This window comes from Poromitra crassiceps (genome assembly GCF_964638095.1).
Source record: "Poromitra crassiceps genome assembly, contig: HAP1_SCAFFOLD_281, whole genome shotgun sequence".
In the NCBI taxonomy this organism is placed as follows: Eukaryota; Metazoa; Chordata; class Actinopteri; order Beryciformes; family Melamphaidae; genus Poromitra; species Poromitra crassiceps.
The window spans coordinates 220810-238498 of NW_028152119.1; the positions used below are offsets into that span (position 1 = coordinate 220810).

The 17689-nt window shown below is 45.4% G+C and overlaps 1 protein-coding gene across 2 annotated transcripts in view; it reads right to left on the reverse strand.

Moving 5' to 3' along the window:
- Positions 1-17689, reverse strand: part of LOC310770968 (TGF-beta receptor type-2-like) — a 34241-nt gene that overhangs the window by 6474 nt on the left and 10078 nt on the right. The window contains exons 3-5 of one of the 2 annotated variants that reach the window (XM_083663656.1): positions 15027-15214; positions 11040-11827; positions 8304-8445 (exon numbers count right to left, since the gene is read on the reverse strand). In XM_083663656.1, coding sequence (XP_083519782.1) covers positions 8304-8445; positions 11040-11827; positions 15027-15214 — 1118 coding nt within the window. The remainder of the gene's footprint in view (positions 1-8303; positions 8446-11039; positions 11828-15026; positions 15215-17689) is intronic. The other variant, XM_083663657.1, reaches the window with a different exon arrangement.

The window sequence follows — 17689 nt, forward strand, 5'->3', positions numbered from 1 at the left end:
TCTGAAGGCTCCTGTGTTGCTGACAGAGGGGCTGAGGGCGGGGGAGATTTTGCCGAAGAGAAACACTCTCTATATAAAAACGACTTGTTTTTACCCTCGGCGTCAACGGGCTGAAAGTATCTCACCACCGACGCAGCTCTGGCTTGGTGTCAGCTCTCTCACACAACAGCATCCTGAGTGCTTGTCAAAGACAACGCACCAGCAGTGGAGTTTACCGAGGGCTGGATTTCAAAGCATCGGAGGCGTGGAGGATAGTGTCTGGAAACCGGGGTCAAGAGTTTCCAAAAAACGATTTATCTTTACATGGATTTGATCTATCCTCGGGGGGAAAAGCCACAAATCGCACTCCAATTCCATTACATTTACATTCCGTTCCATTACTTCATTTGGCGTAAAGCTTTTATCCAAAGCGACTTACAATAACACATTTTTGTCAGCAATAGAGCAATCAACTATGCAACACAGTCTATGACAACTACAACTTCTGAAGGAATAGTGGTAAAGTTAAGTTAGTAAGTAGTTAGATTTTTTTTTTTTTTTTAAGAGAGAAAGAAGTTAGTTCAAGAAGGGCCCAGATGGAGCCTGAAAAGGTGAGTCTTTAGTCTTTTCCGAAAGATCAGCAGTGATTCGGCCGTCGTGACCGAAGGTGGGAGCTCGTTCCACCATTGAGGTGCCAGGGACGAGAAGAGTCGCGAACGGGATGAGCGACTTTTGAGCCCCCGTAGCGGAGGAGGGGCGAGGCGTCCTGCGCTGGTGGAGGAGCGGAGGGAACGGTGAGAGATTTGGAGCCTGACCAAAGATTGTAAGTACAGAGGAGCTGTCTGGTGTACTGCCCTGTAGGCCAGAACCAGTGTTTTGAATTTAATGCGTGCCGAGATGGGAAGCCAGTGAAGGTCCCGGAAATTCCCGGAATTCCCTCTGAAGCGTGGAGTAGTTGTATTTTTTTTTTTAAGTTGTAGACTCTACAACTTACTCTTGGATCCTCTAGCATAGCGATAAGAGGACTGACGAGGAGCATGTGAGTGTACTGTGAAGAGTGGTGACGCTGAAGTCAAGTATCTGTTGCAGCAGATTTACACGTACAGCAAGTATAAGATGACAGGGAGGTGAATTAGCAGTATGTCAGTCACCGCATATTGTAAAAAAAATTATCTCTGACCAAGACAGACAAAAGGTTTAGACACGGCAGAGAGAGACCAGACTACTGTAGTCGATTTGACACTATGATAGCACAGCAATGTTTTCAAGCTCGCCACTAGGTGGAGAACTTTTCTGTTGGTTTTGTCTGTACAGAGGATCATTTGGAATATACAGGACAGAATATGGATTGTTATTGTCAATAAGAGTCAGATAATGACAGATCAGGGAGGTCTGTCACTTAGCTGGTTAAGTGGGTGGGGTCATATTTTCCTTTTTTTTTCTCAATATAGTTCCCCCTTTCATCCACAATGAGGAGAGTCGTACAGACTGTGGTTACAATGCATGCTTTTCTCAGAGTCAACAAAACCCTGACGTTACTGCAAGTTGTATATAGCTCTAGACCTAGCTCTATGGCATGTAGGTTTAATTTATGCCAAAGTTACTGCTTGGTAGTCGTCCATTTGAATGAGTGGAGGTATTTATTTTTTATATGGGTGATTTATTTTATTTTATTTGAGGGTCTATTGCTTCTGGCATGTTATTGATGATTGATCTCTCTTAGCTGATGTAAGGATTGATCAAATAAAATACAATTCCTAATACATTGATGGTTTTTAATAGTAGTCTAGTCTTAGCTAAGAGCCTAGAAACATAGATTTCCCTGTTTGAAATGCAACTAGCTTTTTATCACAAGACAATAGCAAATTATACATTGAACTTTGATCTTGGAGTAAAGAATCCACTAGTGATCACTTTGTAGGATGAACCAGAACAGATGCAGTGACGAGAGGAAGTTCTGATGCACACAGACAGGAATCGGAGGCCAGCAGGACAGAGTAATGCAACAGAAGACTCTCCACAGGCTCACACTTCCTGATTTGTTTTTCTTGCAAGCATGGTTCCCCTGGTTTAGTCTGAAAGCTTAAATACACCCCACTCAACCATCAGTCAATATTTAAGAGACAGATGTTGACAGTTTTGAGGGAGTGTAATAACTGTGTGCTAGACTGGCAAATCCATTTCGCAAACTGTTGCGAAAGCGTGTTTATACGCGCGGCTCGTTCCCAAACAATGGATCCTGAAATACATATGAATCGCACTGCTCATGTGCACTTTGCAGTGTCAACACGCAGAATGGAAAGATGGGTCAAGCTGCTCGAAAGAGGAAAGATGGCTTTTTACAGGCAAGCCTGAATTGAAGCTCTGAAATAGCAAAAGCTGTTGAAAATACAACAACACAGGGCATGGAAGGAAATGGAATGCAGCGCTTTGGAAAAGTCACTCAGCGCATATTATTCACAAGAGTTTTGAAAAGCAACTAGTTCAGCGCAGTAACAATGAGGAACTCACACTATCGGGTCTTTCCACAGCTGCCAGCTGCCAATGTCGCAATGCTAGCACACACTCCATCATTCCAACCGTCTTTTCTTTCTTGTGATCAAACATTTGGATTATTTTCTCTAAGGAGCAAGTAAATCACATCAATACACATAATACAGATCCTTTCCAAAAAATTAGAATATCAAAACAAGTTCGTTTTTTTTCCCCATCATTCCTTTCAAAAAGTGAAACGTTCATAGATTATAGATTACAAAGTGAAATATTTCTAGCCTTTATTTGTTTCATTTTTCATAATTTTGGCCTACAGCTCCAGAAAACCCCAGAAACAGTATTTCAAGAACTTAGAATAAAGTGAAGAAAATCAGCAGTTACTTCTCAGTTATGACTGACTCCAGCCTCAGTCCACTCCCTCTGAATCTCTCTGCCAAATCTTTGAATCGTCTTTGCTTGACAATCCGCTGAAGCCCACGGTCACGGTCCTCCATGTTATTTCCATCAAATTCAAATTTTTTGGGAAAGGATCTGAATATCGCAATAGTTTGCAAACAATCTACCCAACTCTATCCCCGTAAAACCTTTTTTTGCACGCCGGTTGTGAGGCGTGCCTGCAGAAACCGTCTCGGGACTTTTGCAGCCAAGAGAGAAATTCCCTCTGTGTGTGAGTGGAATTTAGCTGCAACAGCCGGACGAGAACAGCCACTTGTGAAACTTCTCAATGGATGTCTCTTCTCTCTCTCTCTCCAGGGGTTTTGTGATGTATGTCTCTGACAGCGCCCCGCTCAGGTTTCCATGGCGATAGACTGCATAGCCAGACTGTTATGTCTTTCACAGGACGGCCCGCTGCTGCTGCTGCTGCTGCTGCATCGCACACGATAGTTAACCACCACGTCTCACCCTGGTTTTGATCCTCCTGCATCGGCCTTTGACCTGCGTGGGTTCCAGCAGCCCCACCTCAGACATGGATCGAGCTCAGTGATGTATATTGGAGCTGTGATCAGACCGCGGGCGACATGGCGAGCCAAATGGTCTGAACCACAACGCTCGCTAGTGAGTTGAGACGATCAAAACAGAAAGGGGGAAGAGCAGCAGGCAAACCATCTTAAATGATTAGACTAGAGCAAAGTAGCAGGCATGCGTAACCCACATATTTTGTTTGACAATCTTCTGTTCACTTCCCAAATTATGATTTTTTTTGTCTAATTAATTCAAGAAAGCATATTACATAATGAGGGGCGGGGGAATAAGAGAAATCCTGTCACCTAAAGACATAAATAATGCAGGGAAACAGATCCTCGCAGAGCTTCAACATGTAATGAATTAGTAATGTGATCACAATAACAATGTCTGTTTCCATAAGCCTGTCTGAGTCTCCTCTGATGGTTTCCATTAGGCTGTGGTGGCTCTGACACTTGTTTTGTGTTCCCCCACAGGTTGTAAAAATTATTTGCCAGAGATCGACAGACACACGCACGCACGCACGCACGCACGCACGCACGCACGCACGCACACACACACACACACACACACACACACACACACACACACACACACAGACACAGACACAGACACAAGAACATACATGTACACTACATGTGACACGCAAGGATGCATGTGCACCTATGCATACAAGCAAAGACATGTAAGCACGCAGATATTCAAACACACACACGCACACACACACACACACGCACACACACACACAGTCCTGGCGTGGCTGATGGTCTGACATCTGGAGAGCAGCTGCCCTAACCTCTCCTCCTCTCTAGTCCTACCTCTCCCTCTGGGGACTGAAGGCATTTCTCCTACTGCAGCTCCACATTCAACACCGCAGCACCATGATCCTCCTTACTGAACCCCACCCGCCGCCTGGGACTGAACCCCACCCGCCTGGGACTGAACCCCACCCGCCTGGGGAACGCCCTCAAAGTCTTCCCAACTCCTAAATCTGGACCAGCTAAATTATACAGGGGACATTTTGGAATCCAGCCTCTCTCTCTCTCCCTCCCTCTCTCTCCCTCCATCTCTCTCTCTCTCTCTCTCTCTCTCTCTCTCTCTCATATGTGTGGATCTCTCTCTCTCCCTCCCTCTGTGGAGTCTTGGAAGATAAAGGAAGCGTAGTGATGGCCCGTGGCTGGCTGACTGGATCTGTTGACTGTCTGGCTGTGTTCTTCTTCTGGCCTGCTGGCAGATCTCAGATCAGACCGGGGGCGGCCGGGAAACAGTGACAGAGACGCAGTGCGCTGATCACACATCTGTCTTTCACAGGCAGGCGGGGCAGGCATCAGAAACAAGAGACACCGCTCATTAGAATGATGCACACTGAGATGTGTCACTCCGAGTGTGTGTGTGTGTGTGTGTGTGTGTGTGTGTGTGTGTGTGTGTGTGTGTGTGTGTGTGTGTGTGTGTGTGTGTGTGTGTGTGAGACTGAGAGAGAGAGAGAGAGAGAGAGAGAGAGAGCGAGAGAGAGAGTGGGCGCTCCAGCGTGTTCATGTTTGGTCTCAGGTGAGGTCTCTCTCTCAGTGTCGCACGGGTGACTCAGAACGCTAGCGTGGCCACTTGGGTAACAGTCATTGAAAAACAAGCGCGCTAGCAGAGTGAAAGCATGTAGCCGTCTCAACACACATCGGTTTCACTCTCATCTCCGCACCCCTGATTCCACAAATCAATAGCAGGTCTCTGCCAGCGCACTCCATCGGCGAGTCATTCAGTGCGGCTTCTTCCTTCTTCTACCTTCATCGGGGTGCGTCCAGGTAGGAGGCTAGGCTGTGTTTGTTCCAACATTTTGAACCTTTCAACATGCGAACGTCTCAACGTTTGATTTATTTTCCCCGATCCCCGCCTTAACGAACTACAGATTTCACCCATCCACTCGTCTCGGAGCGACGCCAAGTCTAGAGGTTAGACAGAGGAAAAAGAGAGAGAGAGAGATACACAGGACAGGGCGCAGCAGAGAAAGAGAGCAGACTAAACCAAAACACATGGATTATCGCAGCTGCTTCTTCCCATCCGGCCCTGTTCTGATCCGGGGGCGGGGCGGCGCCCCCCCTCTCCCCGTAAATCCAGCCAGGCCCGGCCTGACTGTCTGTCTGTCTACAGCGCCGTCGGCATGAGCACTGCTGCATGGTCGTGCTGCACACACAGTGTTGTGGTACAAGTCAGAGGGAGAGTAATTTACTGCTGCCTCATCTGCCTCAGGGCAGGAACAGACAGAGACAGAGGACAGAGAGAGAGAGAGAGAGAGAGAGAGAGAGAGAGAGAGAGAGAGAGAGAGAGAGAGAGAGGACGAGACAGACAGTCACAAACAGACAGAGGAAGACAGAGAAAGACATGGACAGATAGAGAGTAGCTTGTGCCCAAGGACCTCCGGCAAATGCAATTTTAAACTTGGTCTGGAAATAATGTCCATTTAGCAGATGCTCACTAGTCAAAGTCGAGTCTCAAGTCTTTGAGCTGGAGTCCAAGTCAAGTCTCAACTCTCTCTGCTGCATGCCATCCGGTCAGCTTAGAACACTGCATAGCTAAAGCTAACGAATTCAAAGCATGTACTGTATTATCACTCCTTTATCTATTAGCACACAGTATCAGCATTGATTAGTTGACATCAAAAATAAAATAAAGATCATAGATATTTTGTATTTTTTAAGACATAGACAACATGTTGTGTATATTTGATATTTTTTCTTAATTCAAGTAATATTTTATATTTGTTCTATTTGTGTTTTTGTATTTCTAGTTATTTATAATTATTAAATCCCCAGTTAAGTTTACTGTTTCATTGCATTGATGTCACTTTGGACAATAAAGTTTATTGGTAAGCTGTAAAATATCCTGCCTACATTACATATCTCAAGTCATGTCAAGTTATCTTTGTCAAGTGTTTGATATTTGAGGGATCATTGCAAAAACATTGTGTAATATTATAATGTGTATAATTAATATAAGAATATCGGGCAATATATCGATATCGGAATTCTTTTACTCCCCTAATATCGCTATCGGCATCAGCCTCAAAAATCCAGTATCGGTCGGGCTCTAATCATAATAAACAAGAAGAAAATAAAGATTGTTCGCAAATCACAAATCTCGCGTGCAAGTCAAGTCTCAAGTGTTTTGAGGACAAGTCTCAAGTCACTCTGTGTGCCTCGAGTCCAAGTCCAAGTGCCCATCTCTGAGCGATACACTGCCTCTGGCTGCAGAGACCTAAGTCGGCAGTAAGGGAATGAATGACTTGTTGTAAGCGTGCCGTGAACTCACAAATGACTGAAATAAATGGGGAAAAGAAAAGCGCCGCTGTTCGTTCACAAACACTCGTCTAAATCCCTGGGAGAGAGGAAAAGCAATTGAAGCCAGTCTAACCTTTATCCAATGAGTCCATCACCTGCGCCTGTGTCTCCTGTCTGCTCCGCTCCCAGGGGACATTAGCCACAGAGCATCCCTCTGCTATGGGAGACGAGCAGCTACACCTACCCAGCTCAATTCACACTGAGAACGGTGCGTCTCGGGACTGCCACTCTTTGCAAAACAGGAAATGGGACTCTTTTCTTTGCGGAGGTGTACCCATGGGGGGGCCACACGTATTCTTGGAGCTGGGAGGGGGGAAAAGCAAGAGGGATTGCCGGGTCACCCGGCCATGTTTTTCATTCCCAGGATCCTGGGCGGCATTAGCGCGGCCGGCGGTACGGTTCAAGGGGGCCACCACTGGGGGGGGGGGGGGGAGGGGGAGCGATGAGGGCCAAAACAGGAAAAAGCCAAAGTAGAAGCGTTCGTGCCCAAACTCAGCGTTCAATCAATGCTCTGACACAATGGAGAAGGCACCGGTCCCAGCAAACAAAACTGGACCACAGAGACACTGGGGGAAGTGAAAACAAATGGCTGGTGTGTGTCGACATGAAATACGGCCCTGCGGTTTTGCCTTCGGATAATCGCCCGCTCCTATTATTTGCACATATCCTGGCCTTGTTTTTGCCACAGGATGACAAACAGGAACAACGCTACATTAGTTAAGTGAAGGCTGATCCTTGAGACATCCAGAAGATGGATGGTGTGTGTGTGTGTGACACCTTTAGGTCTGGCTTCCCACAGTGATGAACGGGCCGTGGACGACGCACGCAGTAAGTCCTGCCACCAACCTCCCCGAGTGAACCTGCTCACCGCTCGCCCAACCGCTCGCGCCGTCGACGCGCTCGTAACTCCTCCCGAGGTCAAAACGAGCAGCGGAGGCCATTTTTCTTTTGACACTATTTCTGAGGATATTTTCACAGGCTCCGGAGGGGAATTTCATCAATGTCCTTTTATATTGATTTCCTTCCCAGCCAATGATGACAGACTGATCTGTGATTACTAAGGAAAACACGGTATCTCTATTAGGCCATTAACTAAAGGTCATGATTTGAGTGACTTATACACCACGTCACCACAGCGACATGAAACCAGGTTCCTCTGGACATTTCATTTAGCCATTCAAAAAAAAAAAAAGACGGAAGTACCGTTACCGGGGATCGAACCCGGGGCTCCGCGGTGGCAGTTGAGGGTTTTTTTTACACCCCGGAAATGGTTCAATTTAAACATGTTAAATATCGCCACAAACCATCACTGGTCAAATCCTACCATGTAATCATTTCTCTCATCAAGGAATCACAGGACTTGACTAAAAACCCTAACCCCAAAGCACAGGAAGTGGTTTCCCGCAGTATGCATGTTTGCAGTTGGCATGTTTTTGCCACAACTAATTAAGAGCCTTGAACAGTTTGACGTTTTGTCAGGTCTACTGTGCCTCTAATCAACACAGCTCACGTCTCTCTCTGCGTGCGCTCACGTCTTACCTCCGATAGCGCTGCACCTGGACGTGATCTCCCACAGCACCAGAGCCATGGAGTAAACATCGGTCTGTTTGAAGGACTCAATGTTCTCCAGGTTGATTCTGGACTCCAGGACCTCTGGGGCCATGTACCTGGCTGTCCCCACCTGAGAGAAAAAATTACATTTGTTTTATTATTATTATTTTATTATAAAAAAAAAAAAACACAAAAAACACACTAACTAAACTAAACTTTACCACTATTCCTTCAGAAATTGTAGCTGTCATAGACTGTGTTGCATAGTTGATTGCTCTATTGCTGACAAAAATGTGCTATTGTAAGTCGCTTTGGATAAAAGCGTCTGCCAAATGACGTAATGTAATGTAATGTATATTGTATAATGTTGTTTTGTATGGCATAAAGAAAAGACGTTTGTTTTATTGTATAGTATTGTTTTATATGATAAAGAGTTGTTTGTTTTATTGTATAGTATTGTTTTATATGATAAAGAGTTGTTTGTTTTATTGTATCATTTTGTTTTGTATGGCATAAAGGGCAGGAGGCTTCAGGGGACAGTCCCCCTGAGCACTTGACATCATTTCTCAAAGTTCAAAGTTCTAGCTCTCATATAACCCAGGATCCTTTCGGGGATGTATGTATAGCACAGTTTCAGACCAAGCAGTAATACATTATTACAGTACACATTTAACCAAGCATAAAAGGTTGTGAATATCGAAAATATGCAACAGAGAAGCACAAAATAATGCAATAACGCTTTATTTGGTCATTTTCCACAGAAAATGTAATCTAAAAACATAAATGTCTAAAATGTCACTATGTAGCCTCATTTCAGCCTTGATGTCTATAACCATTTAAATGTCTTTTAGTAAGCTAATGAACATTAAACTGAACAGGAGGCGGTGGTGGCGGCGGGTAAATTGCAAAATGAGTTTGCCACTTTTTAACAGCTAACTCGATTTTTAGAACAAAATAGGGGACCTAAACGATGGCTGGTAGCTGCCAGACAATCTTACAAGTCACAGCAGACTATCGCTGCAGCAGTCAAAGCAATTTACCAGCATTAGGCGAGTGACAGGTGGTAATTTCCCTCTGTGGTAACATGTCATGTCACATTGATTGGAGGAAAATATGTTTTGATGTACTGTATATTATAATTGGATAAACAAAGGTAGCTCAACGCTCAACACATTACTCCTCTTGACATAATTAGCACGTTGGAAAATGCGTGTTCATTTGGCACTTCCTCTAAACGCACCAGGGGCATTACAATGCATTAGGTGTGCTGAGCAGCAAAGGGTAATAATAATGAGTCATTTTCATAACAGAGTCCAAAACGACTCCGGCCTATTACATCACCATAACGCCTCCATTAAGAATCAATCAAGTCTTGTTTATATTGTGACGATAATGAAATGACATCATAACAACAGTTACAACACTGATTCTATCAGCATGATTCCTCTGTGGCTGAGAGATCATCAGAGACAAACACTAATGGATGGTGTCCCCTGAGTGACGAGGGTCAAAAATTTAAAAGTTTTGATCGATGATCACATTACTAATTCTCTTGTGTCCTTTTCAATGTTTGATAAACGTGAGGAAAATACAGCAGGAGGGTTGGCTATATCCATGTCTGGGAGGACACTAGCTAAGCATAACAAGTGAGAGAATTGGAATCTCTGTGGACCGAAGTTGAAGACCAAGTAGGGATGTCACGATACTAGAATTTCTACTTCGATACCGATACCCAGGAACATAACGATACTCGATACCATTTTCGATACCACGCGGCGGGATGACAGAAACACATCAAGAGGCATAAAAAATAAACAAAGACAGATGGACGGACAGATGCACGCTTCTCCATAATCTAGACCTGATAAAACTCATTAAAAACTTTGACCTGACACAGCAGATTACACCTGCTCTAGTCATCAGCCTATCATAACACAGCAGATTACACCTGCTCTAGTCATCAGCCTATCATAACACAGCAGATTACACCTGCTCTAGTCATCAGCCTATCATAACACAGCAGATTACACCTGCTCTAGTCATCAGCCTATCATAACACAGCAGATTACCCCTGCTCCCGAGCCGTGTAGATGGAAGAGTCCCGACATCTCCATTCACTCCAATGGACCAGTTTTTTACTCTCAAGAGTTCCAGGAAGTAAGGTCCTGGATTAAGCAGCACTGTCGAGTTGCAGCAAAATAGACAGTTTGTGTTGTACTCTGAAAGGGTTTTTCACCCCTTGAATCAAATTGTACATTATCAGCTTTATTTTAGCATGCAAAAGTAGTGCGAGACCCATTCCTGGCTGTTCATTGGCTAATGAATCTCGCATTTTGGTCCTCCGCTGACGCCACTCTCTCTCTAGAGAGGACACTACCCTGCTCTAGTCATCAGCCTATTACAACACAGCAGATCACACCTGCTCTAGTCATCAGCCTATCATAACACAGCAGATTACCCCTGCTCTAGTCATCAGCCTATCAGAATACTTTGAACTTGTTGACGCAAAAGATACCCACCAATGACAGGGAGGGACAAATCAGTGGTATGTTTGATTTTTCATTAAGAGAAAGCACTGCTGATATTGATACAGTTGCAAATGAGTATTGTCTCCGTTTCAAAAAATTTAGTATTGACTTTTATCGATACTATCGATACTTTTGACAACCCTAAGACCAAGTGAAACATATTTTGAGCCAAGCTTTCCCAGACAAGGTGGCTCACCTGCCCGCTGTTGGCCAGCTCTTCCACTGACAACGAGTTGTCCAGGCGGAGACCGAGGCCGAAGTCACACAGGCAGCAGGTGAGGTCGCTCTTCACCAGGATGTTGGAGCTTTTGATGTCTCTGTGCACGATCGGCACCTTGTAGCGTCCGCAGGGCGTGTGGTCGCTGTGCAGGTGGGCCACGCCACGGGCCAGAGAGCCCCCCAGCAGCCACAGGTCCTGCCAGCTGACGATGTGCTTCACCAGGTACTCCTGGAGGTTCCCTCGGGGCTGGTAGGCTGTGATGAGCCAGTACTGCTTCTGCAGCTTCCTCTCCTCCGCCGTCAGGAAGTGCAGCACGTTCTCGTGCCTCAGGTCGGCGTCGGAGAAGATGTCCTTTTCGTTCTTCCACGAGGCGTACTCCTCGTCGGAGAAGATCTTCACCGCCACCGTCTCGAAGGCCTGCTCCCCGGCCGAGGAGCCCTGCTTGAGCTTGGCCCTGTAGACCTCGGCGAAGCGTCCCTTCCCCACCTGCGCGTCCAGCTCGATGGGCAGCAGCTCCGTGTTGTGGTTGAGGTTGTTGGCGTGCGTGGAGCTGCTGTCCGAGCCCTCGTCGTCCATCATGATGGCGCGACCGTCGCTGAAGTCCAGAGGGCCCTTCTTGCGCCTGGGGCCGCCGCGGCGCTGGCGGTACACCCGGTAGATGTAGAAGAAGGTGATGACCAGGACAGCCAGGAGAAGCAGGGGGACCAGGCTCACCAGGATGACCGACACCACCTGGGGCTCCTCTGAGGGATCGAAAGGGAAGACTTAAGATGAGGAGGAGGATGAGGAGGGTGACGAGGAAGAAAAGCAGGATGAGAGCACAGAGAAAGTTGTATTGTAGTTAGTTACACATTAGATTAGTATGTTTGTAACATCTGTATAGTTTATTATAGTTTTAGTTCTAAGGTTATATGCTCTGTGAAAGCAGACTCAAGGCATTCATTTAAAGAAAAGTATTTTTCCACCTCCACTTTTCTTGGATGAAGACCATACACATATAACAATTCATTTCCCATAATGAAAAGAAATAAAACTCTCATTTTGTTTGCATGTCTATATCAGCATCTTGCTACGGGGTGAAGCAATCGTCTCAGCACAGCAGAGGAACCTGACTCTTCCCTGAGGAATGTCTATAAGCATCTGAAGGCTAAAGTTAGCGTCTGGCCTGCAGAACGCAGACTGCCCCAAACCGTGACCCAGTCAACCACACATTGTGTCTCTTTATAGTTTATGTCTGATTCTGATATTTTAAGAGGCGGTGTGTCTGCGAACTTAGCTAAGGTTTTGGAAAGCAGTGAAAGTTGATGCCGATGCGGTGTTTATGGTCCTATTTTTGAGGCCGCAGTAATAAAAGAAGACCTGTAAAAGTATATGTCCAGACACAACATGGCACACTGGGAAAACCCGGACTGGTGCTCCACTGTGTTTGATGAGTTGTAAATGAGTCATTAACACGTTGTCTCGTCTAGTTTCTCTGCGTGACATAACAGGATTCCTACACATTTTCCATTTTGAAATTCCAAACTTTTACAGACCTTAATTTTTTTTTAATTTGAAGATTGTGTTTGGTTTTGGTCATTTTTCTCTCACAGTTCTTCACATGATGTATTCCACCAATAGTAGCTAGGCAGTATGATTCAACTATGCCATATCACTCTATAGCTGAAGATCTTTCTTCACAATAACAAAAATCACAATATGTGAAATATGTCCAAATAAACGGAACGTCTACAGGTGTGCGCCATGCGATGCCTTTTTGTTGCCGCATGTTTCTGGTGCTCCCGTGTTTTTTTGACCTGTCAATAACTTCGTTAACTTGCCTGGTAAAATAAAGGTTGAATGAGGTTCAAAGGTTGAACGATGGTGGTGATGTTCGATTCTTTTACAGACTTTTTTATATAATGCCAATACTTTTCATGGCCTCATGTCCCATATTTTTTTTTACAGATTTTCAAAAGGCCTGCATATGAACCCTGGTCATATAATATAATATCAGTATCAGCAACTATAAATGCAAGACAGTTATTGGAAGCAAGTTTGGCTGGGAGGAGCAGAAGCGGGAGGAATCAGGGGAGGAGGAGGAGTAGGAGGAGGAGGAGGAGGAGGAGGAGGAGGAGGAGGAGGAGGAGGAGGAGGAGGAGGAGGAGGAGGAGGAGGAGGAGGAGGGAGGACGGAGGGAAGGCCATCCAGCTCACTGCCCAGTCGAGCCCTCTGGTTCTCTCTTTTTTTTTCTAGACAGGAAACCACACGTCTGAAATCCTCTAACATGGCCCCAGCCAGTTTGTTTGGATTTTCTCAGAGTGAGAGGCGACTCCTCACAACAACAAACCTGTCCCTGTGCCTCCCCGCCTCACTCACTTACAGTATGAAATATCCACAGTTCTGAGTGCAGCCACAGAGGAAGGCTGAGACTGGCAAACATGCCACTTTGGACTCCAGACGCTGATTTGGGGTCAGCTTCCATCCTCTCCACATTACAGTGAATCTTAAGGTTATAGCTTTGTGGTTTAGGATGCTGGTCGCTATAGCGGCAGAGCTAGTGTGTGCAAAATTCACCCCAGCAGCCCCGAGGCTAAGGGGAACCTCACCTAAAAGCATTTCATGTGCCTTTGGGATTCTCTCTACGCCGGAGCTGGTTCATTCCAACACTGTCCTGTGTTATGCACGGAGGAGTTAAAGAGGGCGCTGTGAGGGAATGTGTTTTCCATGACGTCGTTCGCACTGTGCAGATGCTTTCAATTTGGCTCTCCGCGGAGAGCCAGGTCTCGGAAATGTACCTCGGTGTTATTATTGCCTGGATGCTGTAGTCAAAATACATCTGATTCCAGGGCCAATACTGCAACTGGAGTCTACTACACACTAATATGCCTGTAAAAGGCTGCAAAGCTGTTTGTAATCACGCGTGTGGAGAGAAAGTGCAGTGCGCACACGTGTTAGCGTTCACGCGTGACACCTTACATGACAAGCCGATAGGAACGGCGTAATAATACGAGGTCGACCGTGACCATGACGTTAGCGTGTTATGTTCTACAGATGTAACCGTCATTAAAGACCCACTTTTGATACGCTTCCTGCAGTGTAACGGCACTGTTGCTGCACTGCCAAGATACATTGTATAGAAATAACAATGTAACATGGATGCAGTGTATCTAAGGAGACTTCTACGACTCTGTAAAACGTCATGTCTGGAGGAGACCAGTGGCCGTGCTTACCAATGTGTTCCTAAGCTACAGCTGGAGAAATGACATCAATAGAAATTTTAGGATGTTTTTAAGGAGGCGCTTAAGTGCAATTCCTCAATATTTTCTTAGTAAGGGTCTAATTTTGTACAAATGTGTTCAATTTTCCTACTTAGAATGGGCCTGAATGACATTATAGAACCTGCATGAACAAAATCTATCTGGTGCTGGTTGGATGCAGTTGGCTGGGCCACAGTTTTCTCAAACGTGCTGATAATCATACCATCAGCTTAAAGCAGCCATTCCCAACCTGTGGTCTGGGGCCCACTGGTGGACCGCGAAGGTGTTGTAAGCGGGCCGCCAAATCATTTGCAAAACATTACGATCTTTGTGGAAAAAATAATAATAAATGCTATTATTATGTATGAGAAAGCATTTTTCCATTGGTGAATGACACCATAATTTAATTGATAATCAATTATTCGGTAATTAGCCTGTTGCAGAGCGCCCCTCACTTTTAGTTTCTGATTTTTGGACAGCTCCTTCTATCGTTAAAATAGAAAGTGCTCTGAGAACGCATAATTTGCCCTCGGTAGCCTACTGTTTTACGGTCAGATGTGGGCCGCGGACATTTTTGAGATTTTCAAGTGGTCCGAAAAAGTTTGGGAAGCGCTGCCTTAAAGTGATAACACACAGAAAAGACATTCACCATGGTAAAGAGTTGGTGAAAATGAAGGGGTTCACAGCTGAAAGTAACATGACAGCGTAACGTCTCTAGACGTACCGGTGAAGAAGAGATGTTCGTTGCACTCGTCCTCGGAGCAGGAGCAGATGAAGAACTGGGAGCCCCTGCCCTTCTTCTCCTTCATCAGACACTTGCTGTTGTTGTAGTCCTCCAGGTCCAGGCTGTACAGCTTGGTGCCCGGCGTGTGGCAGATCGTCTCAATGCTGACGTTGCCAACTTTCTTCCTCCTTGGAAACACAACACGGTAAAAACATGACCTCCATTTTGCACTGGATTTTATTTGGATTTTGTATTTGGTTCTTAGTTCACCCGGGTTATTCTGAGTTAAAGTCCCCTTTTCAAAACAGCTCTATTGTGATGTGACGCGCTAATGATGTCAGGGCTACAGCTGTGCAAATAATAAGAACGGTTTTCGGCCGTACGTACGGTGATAAAGCGGTCAATGGAAATGGCATATTTGTCTCTTTCAACAATGCGCGGTCTCAGCAATATTATGGAAATGACTGCAATATAGAGGTCGCATTTACAAACGGGGTGATTTTGAAATACCGTTACACGTCAGCATTCTTAGAGATTATAGTTTTTGTTTTTTGTTCATGTTTCATACAATTGGCCAAGTTAGTAGTTAGTTTATGGGATAGGAATTCTGCCAGATGACAGGCACTAGGCGCCATTTTCTACTTCATTTGGAAGAGAAAATTATCCTGAAATGAAGATGCTGCATGTCGTGATATGATTGGTTGAAATGGGGTAGAAATTTTATAGTACTAGGTGACGTCAGCAAACTGTAAATTACTGTTATCGATGAAATCTAGAAAAATGAACTTTTGATGTGAAAAAGTGTGAAAAACTAAAGAAATTCGATTTTTGTGATTTTTTTTGCATACATTATTAAATAGGTGCACTGCATACCCAGGTATTTGAACTAAAAAAAAAAGTCATTTTTGGGTTCAGCTCGACTTTAAGCTTTTAATGCCCACACAAATCTGCTTCAATCATGAGAGGCCAGTTGATAGGATTTAACAAACTTTATTTAGCAATCGGCATGCATGGCAAATACTTTGGCGCATGACTCCATTGGCCAGTGGCACTGCTCTTGAGCCAAGAGGAGGGCATCTGCATAGGCTAGGAGATCCCCCCCCCCCGTGGGGGATCCTACAGGAGTCAAGACTCGTTGGTGGCGGACTGGGGAGGTGGGTGGGGCAAAACAACGCTTCGGAGGACGGCTTCAGGGGAGATGGACTGCCGTGAAGCTAGCTGCTGCTATGATTGGCCAGAGAGAGAGAGGTGACAGAACCCTTGCTATATATACTGTATGAGAATGAACTGACGTCATATCTGACGTCATTGCAGACGTCATACTTGGACTTTGACTGACCACGTCATACTAGAACTTGACTGATGTCACGGGGTGATCAGGTTATGCATGTGTGGCCTTCTGCTTGAAATTTGGTCTGGAGACCTCACATCATGCTACATCTCACATTTGAAGGGCGTTGGGCTAGCGGCGTGCAGCGGTAGATTCCTTCCCTGCCTAACAAACATGAGGGTCGGAGGTAACACGGGGGGTTCTGTGTTACCTCCGACTTGATCAAACCCTTCTCACGGGGGCCATTTTGTGTCGAAAAGGCAGGGTAAACACAGGTGCAAGCAAAACACTAATGAGGGTTTCCAACTTCCATGATTGGAATTTGGAAACCCTTATTAGTGTTTTGCTCGCACCTGTGTTTATAGGAAGCCTATGCGACACTGTGTGTAGTTCTGGATTAGCTTAGCACGAGCTTTTTACTTCTAGGGCTCGCATTTACGCTTCAAAACTCATGAAAGTGGTCCTCGTGTGTGAAGATTATCCCGCTGAACACTGGTTTGCGTTTGATTAAGCTTGCGTTGCCCACAGACCTTATTCGAAGCATCGCACCAAAAACCCATTCAAAAATCCCATAGGCAGAAACAGTGACGAACCCGGAAGTCCGCAACTTCCGCATTCCGACTACAAAAATACGTCATCCCTGGGGCTCTCTATTGCGTGTTTTACTTCGGCGAGGTCAAGGAAAAGGTAGGAAAAGGAGTTAGGAGTAGTGACTATTCGGATGGAGCCCTGGAGTCTGACTTGATGCTGATGGGTGGTTAGGTGATCATGTGCTGTCAAATTCTTGCCAATAGGCTCATTTCACAGCAACCTTTTGAGGTGGTAAAGCAGGAAATAACGCAGGTGTAATCATTAGCATTACCACCTGGCACTGCAACAGAATAGGACAAATCAGCGTGACGTCACTTGCCACCCAAAAATGCGGAACCCCGCGGCAGTTAATAGTATGAGTTGTGCCAAACAAACGTTAATATCTCAAAAACTATACATCACATCGCTTATATTTTGACATTCTGAGTGAGAGCAGAAGTAGCTCAAGAGTTTGATGTATAATATATGCATGTCGTGTTAAAGTTGTGTGAAGTTGTGTAAACAGAGTTAACTGGCTAGAGTCAGACACTCACGCCTCGCACCACTTAGGGTTCCATTGCCGTTGCCACCCAGTGAAGCGATTTGTTTAGCAAAATGCTGCTCGGCTGATCCCTCGCATTGAAGCATAATTAATGTTGTTAGCGTACAGCTGCTTTACTTCCTGCTTTTACCACCCCAAAAGGGTTGCTGTGAAATGGGTCCATCCATACCACCTAGCCATTGTGTTGACATGAAGGATGGT